We start from the raw sequence: 17775 nt of genomic DNA, 5'->3' as shown, positions 1-17775 counted from the left end.
GGTGGGAGGGAGCGAATCGCAGCACATGGGCTACCCCCTCCGCCCCGCCGGGTCCTAGTGCCCTACGGATCCCCAACCCCTGCGCGCTCAGGCGACCGAGGTCGGGAAGAGGGCCACGTCCCTGGAAGCAACAGAGGACGGCCGCCTCTGCCAGGAGGGACTCGGTGAGTTCTGTGTGGCTCCCTCACGGAAGCTTCTGATCAGGGAAGAAAAAGCCACTTTCTCTGCCTCACCCACCCCCACAAGCAGCTCACTTGTGAAGGCATCTGACACCTGAATCAGAACCAGAATTCAGGGACACATGGGACGGGAGCTGCAGGGACAGGAAAGGAGGGAGGGAGTCAAACGGGGCCAGATGCCAACCACCTGAGCCTGCCCTGACAGAGCTAGGCCACCGCCGTGGAGGAAGGGCTCTAGGTGCAGGCAGCTCTAGTCTCTTGACCAGCTCCACCTGGGGAGCGTCCTGCAGAGCTTAGGAGGGTTGAGGGTTGCCCAACACTCCCGAGGGAAGGCCAGCCTCAAGGGTCCTGACCCAGTGTTGCCTACCAGGCAGTTTGGGGAGAGGCCCAGAGCAGGGGCCCCAGCTGCACACTCTCATGCCCTGGGCAGCTTACAAACAAAAAATTGTCTGAGGCCCTCCGCAAAATTGGTCCAGCCTGTGGGCCGACTGGAAACCTTGGCACAGGAAAGTCCTCAGGTGGGTGGTGAAGGGGAGGGCAGGCAAGTCTTCTCCAGGCTGCCCACCCACCTCAGCACACTGCAGGGAAGGGGTGACCCCTCTGCCCAGCAAGCACACGCATTTCCAGCAGTGCCGGTCGTTCCTACGTTTTGTAATGGGGGCACGCTTTCCTAATTCCTCGTGCCCCTGGAGGGAAGAGTACCTGGTACCAGCCTGCCTTTTCAGCTCTCCCCTCTGCCAGCTTCACACTGCCCCCACAGGGAGAAGCTGGGAGGCGGAGCTGCACTACAGAAATGGGTTTAGCAGTAGAGGAGACATGGAAGCAATCCAGACTTGGAGTAAATACATTTTATTCAGAACAAGATAATAAAATAGCGTGCACTTTATTTAAAACCAACCAAGCACTGATAAAAAATATATATCACTGCAGCTGTGATTCCACATCAAACCTGAACAGTAAGAATTGGGCATTTATTCTTCACATCATGTGCCAAGCCTGGCAGAGAAGGACATCCACCTCCACTAGAGCCTCAAAGGAAAAGTGGCCCCTAGCCACCAAGACAGGGTACCCTGGTGGAGAGGGGCAGCTGGCAGCTCACCCTGCTCTCTGCAGACCACGTGAAGGGAAAGGAGCTGCCTGTGTTCCTCCCGGGCTGCCGGGGTGGGTGCTGGTCAGCAACTCCTTCTTGGTTTCAGGTTGTGGAGCGATGGGGAGAGAAGTGCATGCAGTTGTGCAGACAAGGAGGCGGGTCCTCCCTCCTCTTTCAGGGTCTCTGAAACCCCCACAGGGCATATAATGCCCAGCAAGGTCCCACTTGCAGGCACATGCCTACAAAGCAGCAGCCATCTTTTGCTTTGGCTGATGGGGAATCAAGATTCTGAGAGTGACTGCTCTTTTCTTGACACAAAGCAGCCACAGAGCACTTTCCTACATACAGTATGGCAGCAGGCAAGCAGAAGGCCCTGCTGGCTCGGATTAAGGCACTTGAAAGAGACACAAGGTACATCCTCCTCCCCTGCAGCCCCCACAGGCCTCAGGGGACCCTGTTTCCCCACCCTTTATCCTCAGGTCCCCTTACCCCTGCCCCTCCCTACTGCTGGACAATGAGGAGGACAGGAGCGTGCCTTAAAGGACCATGGTTTGGTGGGAGTACAGGGTAGGAGGATGAGGAAAACAAGAAGGGAGCTGGAGATTTGGCCAAGGAGCAACTTCAGAAGGACAGGAGAGCATGAGCATTAGGAGGAAGCCAAGGCAGCAGCAGAGGGAAGCCAGTTAAGTCATGAGAGACCAACGGCAGTGATGTTTGCTGGCGAAGATGCAGAAGCCAGAGGGAGGCCCCTCCAACCTTCCCTGGTGAGGCAGGCTGGGAGCAGAGAAAGGGTTAAGAGAGCCAACCCCAGACAGAGAACCTCAGAAGACAGGGCCGCAAGGACAGGCAGGGGGAATGGCCTTTCTCTGTTTCTCTTGGCTAGTGGGGCTGCGGCAAGGATCAATGTTCTGAAGGTTCAGAGACAGGGCAAGAAAAGGGCAGGGGGCTGGCAGGAGGGCTGCATGGCCCCGAAGCAGCTCAGCTCTTTGGTATGACACTGGCGGTGTGTGGGGCATCCGGCTCACTCCTCCTCCACACTGCGGGCCCCCTTGGCCGCTCGCCTCTGGCGCCAGCGCAGCTCCTCCACCTGGCGTTCCAGCCCTCGCACCTTGGCCTCGAGTTGGGCCCCAGAGGCTCGGGAGCCAGTGAGCCGGCTCAGCAGGGCGTAGAGGATCAGCAAGGCCAGGAGTAGCAGGGCCCGGGTGGAAGGGTCGGGCACCGACCTCATCAGGGCCACGAAGCCGGCCAGGAAGATGACAAGCTTCAGGCCCCACAGGATCCGCCCCAGCAAGGCCAAGACCAAGCCGAGGAGCAGAGACAGCAGCCAGTAGACGACCAGGGCCCCTGCTCCCCACAGCAGGAAGGTCTGGACCTGGCCAGGGCTGAGCTTCAGGCCCTGGGCGAGGTAATCACCTGGAAGCCAAGAGAGTCACCAAGTCAGCCAACCTGGAGAAGTGGTGAGGGGAGAGCGGGGCAAGAGCTAAAAGGGTGGGAGGTGCTAGGCACATTGCAAAGGAATAAGCTGTTCTCGCAGACTCAGAGTGATATGGGTTGGAATCTCAGCTCTGTTTCTTGCTGGCTGTGAGGCCTGGAGTAGATTACTTGCTTCTGTTGAGCTGCAGTTTCATTTACTAAATGGGAACAATTCTACTGCCTCCCTGTACTGTGGCTGGCAATTAAATGAGATACTACAGCTCAGCACGATGCCTGATAGGAAGTGAACAACTGGCACGTGGTGGCGGAAGTTCTTTTTTAGGGGGTCTGGGTGGGACAGGGTTTTGCTCCATCGCCGAGGCTGGAGTGCAGTGGCGTGATCCCAGCTCACTGCAACCTCTACCTCCTGGGCTCAAGCGATCCTCCCACCTCAGCTCCCAAGTAGCTGGGACAACAGACACACGCCCATGCTTGGCTAATTTTTTATAGAGACGAGTTCTCATTATATTGCCCAGGCTGGTCTCAAACTTCTGGCCTCAAGTGACCCTCCTGCCTTGACCTCCCAAAGTGCTGGGATTACAGGCGGGAGCCACCACACCTGGCCATGGTAGTTCTGGGCTTGCTCTTTGGCCATGTCTCTGCAGAATCCTGGGAAGGGTTAAGCAGCTTGGGGAAAAGGCTAGACCCTGACAAAGATGAACTCCCACAAGTAGGAAAGTACAGGCAAAGCTCTGGCTGACTACCCAGCGCTCGAACACTTACCAGCTAGTCCCAAGGCATTCAGCAGCTGTGCGGCGATCCCAGACAGAGCAAAGAAGGCCACAGAAATGGCTGATGAGATGGCCCACAACACTTGGGACGAAGACTGTGGAAAGAGCATGGAGCGAGATGAGTTCATAATAAACAACGGTCCTCGCCTTCACGCCTGATCACCACTGTCCAGGCAAGAACTGCGGGAATGTCTCAGACCTGTTTCTCACCCAGTGGTGACAGGCCTGGGTCAGAGGGTAGGGGCCTTGGGCCTGGCTGAGGGGTCCCTTCCACATCCACCTTCTAGTCTACAAGCTGTCTCTCCTTCCTGAACTGGAAACTAGGGCATCTGGGACATAATTTAACTGCTTTGCTGGGATACTTTGGAGGGAGTAGTAGGTGTACTTGTGTGTGAATGACGGAGACAATCAAATACTTTTAGTAGTCACCCTATAAAACTGGAGGCCTGCTAGCTGTCCAGGGAGTCATGAAGGTATGTGGAGAACATCTGTAAAGGGATAGGATGTTCCAGTGAAAAAGGAGTCTATCAGCTATACTATATTATGGATCTAATAAATGATTGTCTCAGCCCTTCAGTCCAGCCTATCAAAAGTATGTGATACCATGCTTGGGATGCCACCAGGTAAAAAAGATAACCCTGCCTTAGGCTCCCAATAAGCTCAACCCACTTCTGCAGGTGAAGGAATGGATTCAGGACTTGATATTTTGCCATTTCGAGATTCTAGGTCAGATTTAGACCAAAGTGAGACTCTACAGTCACCCAGTAACATGGGCTTATAAAGATGGCTCATTTCCCAGCCTTTCTGGCAAGGAAAGGGCAGGAGCCACGAAACGATAGGGGTGGAGCTAAAAGGCCCTAGGACAGGAATCAAATAACGAGGAATTCAAAGACAAGTGCTGTGTGGCTTCTTTTTGTGGAATTTGGGGCTCTCTTCACCAGAGAGGATGTGGAACTAAGATGAGGTGGCCATTACCAACCTTTCTTCTTTTATTTGTCCTTAATGTGTGTAGTCACACAGGGACTACCTTCCTTACCTCTGACACCAGGTGCATGGTCTCTGGCCCAATCCAGGCATCCAGTGTACCTCGCACAGATCGACCTATCTGGGTCAAGACATCAACTGGGGCTTCTCTCTTCTGTTGGCCTGGTGGTGCAAAGTCTCGATGGGACTGGGCCAATGCTGAGTGGAGGAGGATAAGGGCCACTAGGACCATCAGGATGGCTTTGAACACATGCTTTCCCCATGGTGAACTGATGCTGGAGGCTGCCATGACTGGGTCTGCCAGGAGAGAAGCACAGTGTGAGCTGACTGCCATGGTAGACACACTCACCCTCTCAGCTCTGATTATCCCAACATCCTTCTCCACCCCTACCCCAAGCAAGCACCAAGCTAACCCTGGAAAGAAAGTGCTGTTAGCTGGGAGAGGAAGGACTGGGACTTCCATCTGAAGCTGGGCACAACCATCTGACTCACAGGTTCCTCTTTCACATTCTTTACCACTTGCATATTAATTAACCAGCAAGTATTATTCAACATTTTAGAGCTGGCGAGAAGATCTCTCTAAGGTTTGTGCCAGCTCTAAAAATCTGAAGGCCTGTCCCTGTATCTTAGGTGCTATAGGCATAAAAGTATTATAAGACTCTATAAAGGCTCTGTCCCAAGGAGCTTATAATCTACTTAAGATACAGCTGGTATAAAAAACAACTTAAAAATAGCACACAAGTAGGATTACTGCCATATAATGGTATAAAGAAAAGTGCTCAGTTATGTGCTCAAACAAGAATAACTGCACATATGTCATCTTCTCTGCAGGACCATCATGTGAGGTGGCTTTTATCCTCCTCGCCCCTACTGGTACAGACGAGAAGAAACTGCGACTCAGAAGTTAAGCATTTTCCCATGGTCACTGGGCTACACAGAAAGGCCAGGATTTGAACCCAAGCTTCTGCTTCCACCCATCTTCATTAGGAGTCAAGTTATACTGTGGGTCTCAACCATGGCTGCTCACTGGAATCACCTGGAAGCTTCCCAAGTACTGATGTCTGTGTCCCCAGCCCAGAGGTTCTGATATCATTGTCTGGGTGTGGCCTAGCCTTGGATCTGCAAAAGCTCCCTAGGCAGTTCCACTGCATGAAGCTGAGAACCACTGATAGAGTGACCTCACCTCCCCACCCCCAATGGAGGTGCTATGGTTTGAAGAGCAAAATTCATGTTGAAATTTAACTGTTCTTGCACCTCCTGCAGAGCCTGGGAGCTTCCAGTCCAGCCAAGGATGTTGGATCTCATGGTCCTAAGTACTTCTTTGACACCCCATTCCCCTCAGTAAAATAGTTTGACCCCTTCTCCATCAAAAAAAAAAAAGAAAGAAATTTAATTGCCATGATGATGGTATTAAAAGGTGGGACCTTTAAGAGGTGATTAGGTTATGAGGGTTCAGCCCTCATGAATGGATTAATGCCGTTATCTTGGGAGTGGATTAGTTATCCCAGGAATGCAGCTCCTGATAAAAAGGATGACTTTGGCCTGATTTCCTGTCTCTGTCTCATGTGCTGGGTTCTGCCTTCTGCCATAGGATGACCCTTGCCAGATGCCAGCGCCATGCCCTTAGACTTCCCAGCCTCTGGAACTGTGACCCTCATGAATTTCTGTTCATTATAAACTATGCAGGCAGTGGTATTCTGTTATAGCAAGCAGAAAATGGACGAGGACAGTGAGCAAGGGTATAATGAACAACCTGTAAAGAAATACTATTAATAAAAAGCTAACATTCAGCTAGGTCTTGCCATGCACCACCTCGCTCATTTAACTGTCACAACAGCCCATTGGGTAGGTGTTGCTATTATCCCCCATTTTACTGAAGTAATTGAGGCAGGTTAAGTAGTAACTGGTGAAATCAGCATTTGACTGCAGGTACTTCTGACATCGGACCCCTCACACACAACAACTCTGCTGTATTGTCTCCAACTAAGTCTCAGAAGTGATTTAGAAAGTCATACAGGCCAGGCATAGTGGCTCATTCCTGTAATCCCAACACTTTGTGGGGCCGAGGTGGGAGGATTGCTTGAGCCCAGGAGTTTGGGAGCAGCCTGGGCAACATAGGAGACCCTGTCTCTACAAAATAAATATAAATAAATTCAGGTGTGGTGGTGCGTGCCTGTACTCCCAGCTATTTGGGAGGCTGAGGGGGGAGGATCACTTGAGCCCAGGAGGTCACGGCTGCAGTGAGCTATGATCATGCCGCTGTATCCTATCCTGGGCAAGAGAGCAAGACGCTTAAAAAAAAAAAGTCACACAACAGATTATTCATGAGTTAAAATAAACTTGGCATCTACCAATCATCTCAGTGAATTACTGGTGAAAATTACCTAACAACTTTGTGCTTTGTGCTCTGGTCTTGTAACACAACGCCACAGACAAGTTAAGACCCAACAAGTGCCAACTCATTGAAGCAGGTAAGGATCAGCCAAGAAAAAGTACACAAGTTCAACTTCTACTTGCCACTGTGCTTGAGAAATGTCAGACAGCGCCAGCAAATTCCCTGTTCCCCTCCAGGTTCAGAAATGAACCTGTAGCTCCAGGAGTTTTCATGATTCAGACCTGATGATCAGAGGCTAAGCCATGCCCCTGAGGTAGGAGCAGTCAGGTTTTTGAACTTTTTGCAGTTACACAGGCACTCAGGGAGTTGACAATAAATCCAGAGCCATGAGGGATGGAGAAGGAAGAGAAGGATGTCCTAGTCTTGCTTAGGGGGAAGGAGGAGAGTCTAGGAAAGGGTTCTAAAAATACTACATTTAGGGTACTTTTTGGTCCAGAAACAGCTGCTCTAAGCCCTTCCAGAAGCCTGGAGGGTCAAGCAAGGCTGAAAAACATGCAATTCATGTAGAAGGCCCTCAGGCTGGGAAAGCCTTCTACTGTCTTTGGCACAAATCAAGAACCAGATGGTTCCTGCCTGCCAGTGGTCGCAGATGAGGAAAGCACAGGTCAGTTCCTGAGCTATCTGGGTCATAACCATGTTGGGGACTTAAAAGAGTAGGGTTGCTATCTTGGGTTGGATCCTTTATCCAAGGACCTCCACCAGGAGGGATCAAATGTCGTTTCCTCAGCCCTAGGAGGTCAGGGTGCCATAAGCTGCTCCTCCCACAGCAGCCTGCCTTGTTCTGTGCCAGCCCCAACTCTCCAGTGGCTGTTTGCCCCAGTTAAAGGGAGCTAGGAGACCTTGAAATAAGCCCTCTGCAGTGAGGCTGGCATCGTCATGCAGACTGATGTTCTGAAGTGCCCCAGAAACCAAACCTAACAGGATTGTGTAGTGTATCCTTTGGAGATAATGAGTGCAGAGATTGGCTGGCTGGTCTGCTTTTTCAAATTGTTTTCTTTAATAGGATTCCTTCTCATTTTTTTCCAGGTGAATCTCAGGCAGTATGGACTCACTGCTATTAGGCCTCCTCACTTTGGCCTAATCAAATAGTTTTACTAAAGGCATGGAAACAGTCTCAGCCTCTGAGAGGAGGAAGCATGTCTTAAAACTTCTTCACCTTCTGCAATGCCTGGCCTCAGACAAATAATAGGCACTCAATTAACAACTCATAATAATACAAATGTTATACATATCTATACATATACATATGTTATAATAATTTTTGTGTGGTGCTTTATAATTCAGAGTGCTTATTGTTTCATCACTTCATTTAACTCTAACAACAATCTTTTAAGGTATTATTACCCTCTTCATCTTACTCAGCAAAGTATGGCTTGGAGAGGTTGAGTGACTTATCCAAGATCACACAGCAGAGCTGGGACTTGACTCCAGTACCCAGGATCTCAATCTTGCCTTTTTGCTTGTCCCATACCCGCATGCTGCCTTAATAGTGGACATAGTCCCTGCCCTCATGGAGCTGAAGTTCACCAACAAGCTCAAAGTGGAAGGACATCCAGATTCCTCCGAGGGAACACATACCAGGAGACCATCTGCCTTCTGGGCTTACAGGCCATGGTTTTGTACCAAGAGGTATGAGAGGACAGCAAAAGGTGGGAGACAAAACCTGCCACTTCTGTTCGGCAGCTGCAATATGGCTCAGGTGGGTCTGGAGAGCCCAGCCTGGCTGGGGAAACAGCTTTACTTATTGTGTTAGTGAGAAGGCGCCACTGCTTATGTTTAGCTGTGGTTTGCTACAAGGGTAGGATGGGGCATTTCGCGCCCCCCCCTCCCAATCAAGGCTCCTTCCTCCTCTTCTCTTTCCTTTTGTTAGTTTCATTTCATGCTATGAATCACCAGGTGGCAGGAGGGGCGGCAAAAAGTGCCCTCTACCGGCTCTGACTATCCCGCCGCTGCTCATAGCTGCCCCTAAGGAGCGGCGGTTCTCAACTTTGGCTGCCCATCGGAACTGCCTGTGCAGCCTGTTAAACAACGACGTCTGTCTCACCCAGGGCTACTCACTCAGACTCTTCCAGAGACGGACTCAGCCCTTTGTTTTGCAAAGCTCCCCAGGAATTTCGGATGCATAGCCAGCAGCTCAGGGAAAAGTCTAAGCAAAGCTTCAAAAGTGCAGCAGTGTACAAAGGACCCCTGACTTCCGTCCCAGGCTCAAGTGTGCCACGGACTAGAAGCTACTACCTTACGCCTGTTACTTAACCTGCCTGAGTTGCAGTCTCCTCAAACGTAAAAGGGAGTGAAGCCAGGTGAAGAGTTGCTGTAAGGAGTTAAGATATTTGTGCAGCAAGCGCTTTGTAAACTAAACATCTATAGAAATGTTGCAGCACACACATTACCACTGACTATATATCGTAGCATAATTTAGCAGTTTATCAACCTGCCTTCCCCAGTAGACCGAGCGACTCCCGGTTAGACTTGACATGTTGGAATCTCCAGCGCCTAGTAGGAAAGATGACTAATAAATGTTTATTAAATGAATATTAGCAACCTGCCAAGAAACCGTGAGGGTCGAACGAGAAAGCCATGGAGAGGTGAGGAGGGAGGTTATTTTAATAGTAGATCCAAATATACAGCAGCCACACGAGAAGCACAGCTGAGTCTAAAGGAAGGTCCTAAACAAGGCGAAGCCGCCACTGCAGAGAATGAAGTCAGCGCCCTGACAGGTTGGGGGCAGCTCCCACTAAACCCCTGACAGCTGCTGCCCAGCAACTGTTTGGGGGCAGGGCGACGGCAAAGGGGCAGCTTCCCTGCCGCTCCGCGCCCTAACCAGGGCGCAGCCTCCCGGAGACAGGGTGTCAGTGGCATGTGCTATTTCGAACGGCGCGTCCCCTGCCAAGCGCTGAGGGGTAGCGTCGCTGGCAAGAAACGTGGCGCGACCCATGAGTTTGGGGCCCCGCGAAGGGCTCGAGCCGAGGCTGCAGGAGGCTGGGCCGTGGGTCGGGGTTCGGGGGCTCGGGCTTGGCGCTGGCCTGGTCCCCACGCCCGGGAGCCGCTCCACCTCTGCCGGACCTCGGAACCTCGCTGCAACCCTCTTCTCCCCGGAAACGTGCGCCTCCCGGGTTGCCTGGAAACGACGCCCCCGGTTGCATAGCAACGAGGATCCGGGTCCCCGGTTTGTTTGCCCGCTGGGCGCGCGGACCCCTCCCCACTCGGACTCTCCAGACCTCGCGGCTCCGCCTGGTGCCGCCCGCAGCGGCTGCTGTCTCCCCTTCCCGTGCGCTGCCCGGCATTCCGACCTCGGCCCGCACTCACCTTTCTCAGGCCACTGCTATCCTTCACGTGCGACTTCGCTGAAACGCGCCACCAAACCCGCGCCTCAACTCGGGGCGTTGGTTTACCTTCTCCGCATGCGCAAGGCGGGATGAGCTCGGAGACTAGCCGGCCTTCCTCACAATCGAAGCCTGTGCCGGGAGCGCATGCGCCCCGCTTTATCTATTGCGTTTCTTTTTCCCCCCACAAGCATTCCCACCGAGGGAAGAATGGGATCAGAAGTTCCAGCAGGGAACGGAAGTCTCTGGCTGGAAAGGGGAAATAAGTGACTATATCTGGGCTGTAGAGTGGGTAAACTGGATCTTTGAAATCGGAGTGGAAGCTAATCCACCACTCGGCATTTTGGGTAATGTAGTTCTCGAGCTACAAATGTTCCCTGAGGCATTGTGGGCAATGTAGTTCTAACCGAGCCGCTAACGAGCACCTAGTCTTCCCATACACTTTTCGCGCTAAAAAGGCACAAAAGAGAAAGGTATTAAAGGAGCAATTAAAAGCACACTGCTCTAGGAAAACGAATGCACTCCCCCAGAGAGAAAATTCATACCTGAATACTGTAGACGGCTCCCAAATGTTAGCTCAGAATTTTAGAGAAAGAGAGGAACCAACTCCCACTCTCCTTTTTCTGCCACAAAGGCAGTGCATAGGGACAGGAGGCAGATAAATGCTAGGTAGAAAAGAGCGGGTCCCTGGTGAAACCCCACCCTCAAGCCAAAAAGCCTGAAACCATGGCCCAAAGTGAGAACTTCTATCCATGTTTTTCCAGTTGAATGTTGCCTTTTCCTAAGCCACCCATGGCTCTGCCCTGCCTCATCCTGTGCCTAGAAAGACCCCAGACTCATCTGGCAGAGAGAAGCAGCTGGATGAGGTGACGACCATGGCTGGATGTCAGAGAGAAGCAGCTTGTCTTCAGAGGGACAGCTTAAGGCGTAACTTCTGAGACGAATCTGGCTGGAGATAGCTGGACTTCAAGGGAAGACTACATACCGGCCTGTCCCACCCCCCTCTTTTCAGCTCACCTTCCCTCTGAAATCCACTTCGATCAGCAATAAAATCCCAGGCATTTGTCCTTTAATTGTTCGTGCAACTTTATTTTTCTTGGACGCTGGACAAGAGCTCGGGAGCCACGAGTGCGGATACAAAGGCTGTCACGCTGGCCCTCTGCCCTTGCTGGTGGAGGGCAACCGCGGGCCCACGGAGCTGTTAACACTTAAGCTGTCCACAGACGACAGAGCCAAAAGAGCACTGTAACATGCCCTCTGGGGCTTCAGGAGCCTCAGGCACTCTGCCTGGACACTGCCACGGGGCCTGCACGGAGTTCGCTCCTGCCGGTGCCCAAAAGCGCACGCTCTGGCTCCTGCACCCACTCGCCTGCATGCTCCCTCCTATGAGGGGTGGAACGCGGTGAATCTTGAGTGAGTGGAGTGTGATCCCACTGGTGCTGAAAAACGGCTGGATTGTTCCAGCGCTTGTGCACTCCAGTTCCCGCCTTGTTCACTTGCGTACTCCCTCCCATGAGGAGTTGAGAGCAGCAGGCTGAGTAAACTGGGCACCCCTGTTGTGAGTCCTGTGAAGGGTCAGGGCAATATCCTGCTTCAGCAGCACCGTGAAGGAGAATGAGCAGGGCTTCAGAATGAGGCAATCCCTTGCCTGTCGTGTGATCCTGAGCACACAGCTTCATTTCTCTGGGCCGTCATTGCTTTACGTTCAAGAACTACAAAGGACCTAAAAATACCACTTCACAGTAGGTGTGAAGTTTCAAGGAAGCAACAAGCATGAACATTAAAAAAAAAAAATCCAGGTTGCTGACTGAATGTTTTTATCACCATCAAGAGCTGTCATAGGAGAGCTTCCTTTTGATATTAAAACTTGTTTCTCAAACTCAACCCTCTAAAACGTAACTCTTCCCTCCCACCCCCAACCATTCAGCCTTCCAGTTCTGCCTTCCTCCCAGAGTACACACTCTGTAGGCTCCCAATCTGTCACCTCACCCAGTTGTTTCTTTCCATCAGATGTTCCTCAGACACATCCATTTTCATCTGAGCTCTTGTCACTTCCTGCCCCTCAGCTAAGAGTCCTTCTTCCAGGACAGGCTCTGGTGGCATCCTAAACCTCACCTTCCAGCTTTTCTAACAGTTTCAATTTTACATTTGCTTGTGCAATCCTTTCTGATGTGTAAGATTAACAATCTCAGGTCACAGACTTTCCTGGGAAAGAAATTTAACCTTTTTTTTTTCTATGACAAATTAATTTCTTTTCAACTCTCTTTTCCATGTGGGTAGTAGAAACAGTCTCAGACAGTTCAGGGTTCTTCCCATCCTTGATTTTCAGGTTGTAGACACCTTTTGGAAAATGAATATAGGGCCAAAGTTGGGGGAGAAAATTTATCTAATCCTGGCCGGGGGCAGTGGCTCACACCTGTAATCCCAGCACTTTGGAGACTGAGGCAGAGGGATCACTTTAGGTGAAAGAGTTCAAGTCCAGCCTGGCCAAAATGATGAAACCCTGTCTCTCTAAAAATACCAAACAAAACTAGCCGGGTGTGGTGGTGTGTGCTGTAATCCCAACTACTCAGGAGGCTGAGGCAGGAGAATCACTTGAATCCAGAAGGCAGAGGTTGCAGTGAGCCAAGATCACGCCACTGCTCTCCAGCCGGGTGACAGTGAGTGAGACTCCATGTAAAAAAAAAGAAAAAAAGAAAATTCATCTAATTATCAGTGTCAGTTGTTTAAGATGGCAACTTCTCCCTGACTAATCTTCTGTCACTTATCCACACAGATTGCTACTGAAGATACCTGGGAAATTAAGCTTCTTCTGGGTCTTTGGCCAATGTGTCCCCATGCTCCCCAGACAGCAACAGCAGCTTTGGTCTGGGGGGAACAAGGCATAGAGTTCCTTCCTCAGGGACCCACACCAGCACCAATGCATGTATCTCTTTTCCCTTAACTCTCCCTGTTTCTCTGAAACCAAGTGCCCTGAATTTTTTCTATTCCCTGTGGGCTGGCTTATGAAACGGAAAAGCCTTGACGGGACTTCCTTTTTCCTGCATCCTGCTATCATAGCCATAAACTCCCCAGTAGAGGGACACCTCTGGTTTTGCTCATTGTGATACTACCAACACCTAGTATCGTGCCGGGCTGACACGCTATGGATACTCAATAAAGATTGGTTCAACAATTAATTACTGAGTCTCCCTCCTTCTAGTCTGTCCCACTCCAACCCATCCAGTGTCTTCCAGAGGAAACTTCTGAAAGTATGGTTATCACTCCATAGCTCAAATGCAAACACATGCTGTTGTACTGCCAGCCCAATCACCACCCAAGTTTTACCATCTTGGGTTCAAGGCCTCTCCTAAATGGATCCATTTTATTTCCTACCACACATCCAAGTACAGTACTTCAGATGCCTGGCCTGTCAGGCAACCTGTCTTCCAACCAACAATCATTATAAAGTTCCTGCTACGTGCCAGGCACAATGTGGCACTCTTACACTCTTGAGAGCAAGAGTAACCAGAACAATTATGGTTCCTGCCATCATGAAGTTTACAGTCTAGTGAAGAACCCAGACATTAGATACTTATAAATAGATAATTAAATGATTACAGTTCTTTGAAGTGGTTTGGAGGACAATTACAGTTTGCTGTATGGACTAAATTTAAACTAGGGACCATGGAAAGGGCTCCAGAGGAAGTGACATTTAAGGTGAGACTGAAGTTTACATTGGAGGGTTTGAGACAGGAGGGGGAAGAGGGAGGGGGGAGAGGACAGTGATCCAGGCAGAAGTTCTGAAACCAGCCAGCGCGGGTATGTTTGAGGAACTGAAAGGCCAATGTGGCTGGAAAGAAGATAAAGTGAGACTGTGATGGTCAGCATGGGCCAGATGGTGCAACACTTACGGGCAAGTTTCCTCAGCCAGAAACTCTCTCCCTCATTCATGGCCTCAGGAATGACCCCTGGTTGGGGCTCAGAGAATGATACCCCAAAGTATGGTGCTTTAGTATTGTTTCTGAGCAAATAGGCTCACTGCCTGATGCACATAGAAGCCAATACTATGGTACCAGCTTTTGAGAAGAGAAAGGCTTTATTGCAGGGCCACCCAGCAAGGAGACTGGAGGCATGGCTCACATCTGTCTCCCTAATTTGGGGTCTGGGGCAAGATTTAAGGGGTCAGAGGGTGATATGGTTTGGCTGCATCCCCACCCAAATCTCATCTTGAATTCTCACATGTTGTGGGAGGGACCCAGTGGGAGATAATTGAACCATAGGGGCAGGTCTTTCTTGTGCTGTTCTTGTGATAGTGAATAAGTCTCACGAGGTCTGATGGTTTTGAGAAACAGGAGTTTCCCTGTACAAGCTCTTTATTTTTGCCTGCTGCCATCCATGTAAGATGTGACTTGCTCCTCCTTGCTTTCTGCCATGATTGTGAGGTTTCCCCAGCCACGTGGAACTGTAAGTCCAATTAAACCTCTTTCGTAAATTGTTCAGTCTCAGGTATGTCTTTATCAGCAGCGTCAAAACAGACTAACACAGATGGCAAGGAAACGTATTAGGAATTTTGGCTTGGCAGGGTCTGATTGGAGGGCGTCAATTTGACTACACGGGTATGTTGAGGTGGATTTTAGCCCTGGATCTTTCTGGTCAACAGACCCTTTGCTCCTGAAAGAGTTCCAGCATTTAGGTTCCGGTCATGTCTAGGTCTTCTTGGTACCATGGGGAGGAATCATTGGTTCTGGGTGTTGTTAGATGTCAAAGCATTTTCTATTGGGCATGCCCTACTGACATGACTTGGAGTTTTGGCTCTGTCATACCTACAAGAGAACATGACATTCTGTTATCAAAAGAGTAGGCCCAGTTTGGATTGGTCCTGAGGTTACAGCATGCTGAGCACTTTTGAATGAAAAGAAATGGGAAGGTCTTAGAAGCTGCCTTAGAACCAAGGACTTTCTAACCTTCTCTTGCCCCTTGACCCCCACCCTAAGTGCAGGGAGAAGCTCTCTCTAGAAGTTCCCTTATCTGACTGAGAAAATTTCTTTCAGAAGAAATGCAATTGTCTCAAATCTCCCTCCACAGGAAACTCATCAAATAACCAGGAAAGATTAACCACTGGAGAAGAATAAAAACTAAAAGTCACCAACTCACCACTACACCTAGAGAGACTTTTAATCTATTCTTCTGATGGGAGCTCTAACAGATTACCTGAGAGACCTTATGTGCATAATAAGACAACCTTTGTTCACAATGGAGTTCTGCCCCTCACCTTCCCACAATTTGTTGCCACCTCCTCCAGAGCTCATAAGAACTTTGTCCCAAGGCATTGTCTGCTCTTGGGGCTCATTCATTTCCCCTAAAAATTATTTGCTAGCCCTCCCTAAAAATTATTTGCTAGCCCTCAAAATTGCCTACATTTCCCCTTTCCCCCATCTCCGTCTTTCCTGGGTGCCATTTAAGTAAGCATCAGCCACCTGTTCCTTCTTTGAGCCTCATATTTTGTATTACTCCTGTGCACACTCACACACTAATACACTTGTATGCCTTTTCTCCTGTTATTCTGTCGATTGTCAGTTAATTTCAGCAAATCTTTAGAGGGCAGAGGGGAAACTTTTTTGCTCCATGCCCTCATTCAGTTATCAGCAAAAAAATCAGCTCCTCAGTGATGCACTCTCTAAGTGCCCTGCCTAAAGTAGCCGTTCCTCCAATCCCCAGCACCTCTGTCTACCTTGCTCTGATTTGTTGTATTCATAGCACTTACTACTCTGGAATTTTCTTCTTAAGTGTTGATTGTCTCTGTGCTCCCACCACCCACAGTAGAGTGTAAGCTCCAAGACAGCAGAAACTGTGTCTTTCTTGTTGACCTTTTCTATCTCCAGTTTTTAGAACAGGGCTTGGCACATAGAAAGCACCCAATCAATATTTGTTGGATGAATGAAATGCCTGGGGAATAACATGAATAGATATTTTGTTCAAAGTGGATCACTGTCTGCTCTGTGGAAAGTAGATTAGGAGGAGGAGGCCAGGCTGGAAGCAAGGAACAAGTGGGAAGCTACTTTGTTGGTGCAAGACAGAGATGAGATGCCCTTTTGCATATTAACTCTTCATAAGAGTTCAGTGAGTTAGTTCTACCCTTGTCATCACTCCCTCTGTTTTACAGATGAGGAAACTAAGGCATAGAGAAGTTCATACTGCCAATCACCTGAGTGGTGCTAGGATTTGAGCACACAGTCTGACTTCAGAGTCCATGCTCTTGGCCACTATGCCATACTGCCTTTTGTACCTGTAACTTTTATTTTTCTCTCCAAGCTTTTGCTTACGTTGTTTCTTCTTCCGGAATGCCTTTCGTTCTCCTTCTCCTCTGAATACTGCCCACCTGTCAAAGTCCCTCTCACTCACATCCTGTTCATCCTGCCCTTTTGTCTTGATACCTTACAGTCCACACCACGTCTTTTGCATGATTCCTGAGAGTATCTTATCTTACAGATATCCACAAAGAATCATACACTATCTCAGCTGGAAGAGAAATAGAAAATACAAAATCCAAAATACAAAATGAAGAAATTTATAGGAGGCCATTGGTTTGGACTGAGCTCTTCTGCTAGGCCTAACAGACCAAGCTAAAAAGAGTTAGTCCTGCTGCAGCTCCACGCCAATAAGCTGAAACGAAGATCTTTACGACCTTCTGAGTGTGTGTGTGTGTGTGTGTGTGTGTGTGTGTAGGGGGGAGCTAAATTCCCAAACAGGCAAGTTTTAGGTGGCATAAGTCCCCTCCACTTTAACCTTTACAAGAAAAGTAATTTTGAAATTACCAAATGACCAATCCGCTTTTTGTTCTCTGTTTCTGTTTTCCTCAGTCCTTTTCTGTCTATAAAACCAAGTTCTCCTGTTCAGCTCATTGGAACAACCATTATATTTTATAGTATGAGGCACTGCCCAATTCTATAGAATTGCACCTTAAGTCCCAGCTACTCCGGAGGCTGAGGCAGAAGGATCACTTGAGGCCAGGAGTTCCAGGATGCACCTGTGATAGCCATGATTGCTATGACCGCACCTGTGAATAGCCACTGCCTTCCAGCCTGGGCAACATTGCCAGAGTCCGTCTCTTAAGAAAAAAAAAAATCTTTAAACTAAATTTGTTGTGATTTTGTCTTTTGACAAAGAAGAAAGGGCAGGGAAGCCAATGTGAATTGCCCCAAATCACAGAGCGAAATGGTAGTAGTCAGGACCAAAACACTTTCTTAGCTGTTTTCTTAGTTCTTGTACCCATCTGTTTCTGTATTTTCTTCACCAGGCCATCCAGCAGTGTCTCTTAAAGGGTAGCCCGAGAAACAACTGACTTAGAAAAGCGTGGGGCACAGTCTGTCTACGCAGACCCAAGGAATCTGCATTTTAACAAACTCACTTGGAAATTCTCGCGCATGCCAAGGTTTCAAAGACCAGGGTCCCGTGGCACAGTGCCGCCCAGTTGTCAAAACAAGTGCTGTCCAATTGTTTTGGTTTTAAATTCTCACTGCGTCATGGGAAATGTAGTTTCCAGCCTCCTCTCTCCCGACGCCCCCGCCAATCCTCCGGCGCTTTACGGAACGAGCCGAGTCAATCCGGAAATAACCGA

General features: G+C 49.6%; 1 protein-coding gene and 1 long non-coding RNA gene across 2 annotated transcripts; both read right to left on the bottom strand.

The window, feature by feature from the left end:
- Nucleotides 1–1012: 1012 nt before the first annotated feature.
- Nucleotides 1013–10524, bottom strand: TMEM109 (transmembrane protein 109). The gene is made up of 4 exons (XM_019036923.3): nt 10159–10524; nt 4510–4754; nt 3466–3568; nt 1013–2682 (listed from the first exon to the last, which is right to left on the bottom strand). The coding sequence occupies exons 2-4, from the start codon at nt 4744–4746 to the stop codon at nt 2291–2293; spliced, it is 732 nt and encodes a 243-aa protein (XP_018892468.2). The 5' UTR covers nt 4747–4754; nt 10159–10524; the 3' UTR covers nt 1013–2290.
- Nucleotides 10525–14490: 3966 nt separating this feature from the next.
- On the bottom strand, nt 14491–17768 carry LOC129525221 (uncharacterized). The gene is made up of 2 exons (XR_008669367.2): nt 17566–17768; nt 14491–14980 (listed from the first exon to the last, which is right to left on the bottom strand). It is a non-coding gene; the product is annotated as an uncharacterized lncRNA (long non-coding RNA).
- Between the last annotated feature and the right edge of the window lie 7 nt (nt 17769–17775).

This window comes from Gorilla gorilla, chromosome 9, assembly GCF_029281585.2.
Source record: "Gorilla gorilla gorilla isolate KB3781 chromosome 9, NHGRI_mGorGor1-v2.1_pri, whole genome shotgun sequence".
NCBI classification, from domain to species: Eukaryota; Metazoa; Chordata; class Mammalia; order Primates; family Hominidae; genus Gorilla; species Gorilla gorilla.
Note: the sequence above shows the minus strand (reverse complement) of the source record. Positions and strands in the feature narration are given on the sequence as shown.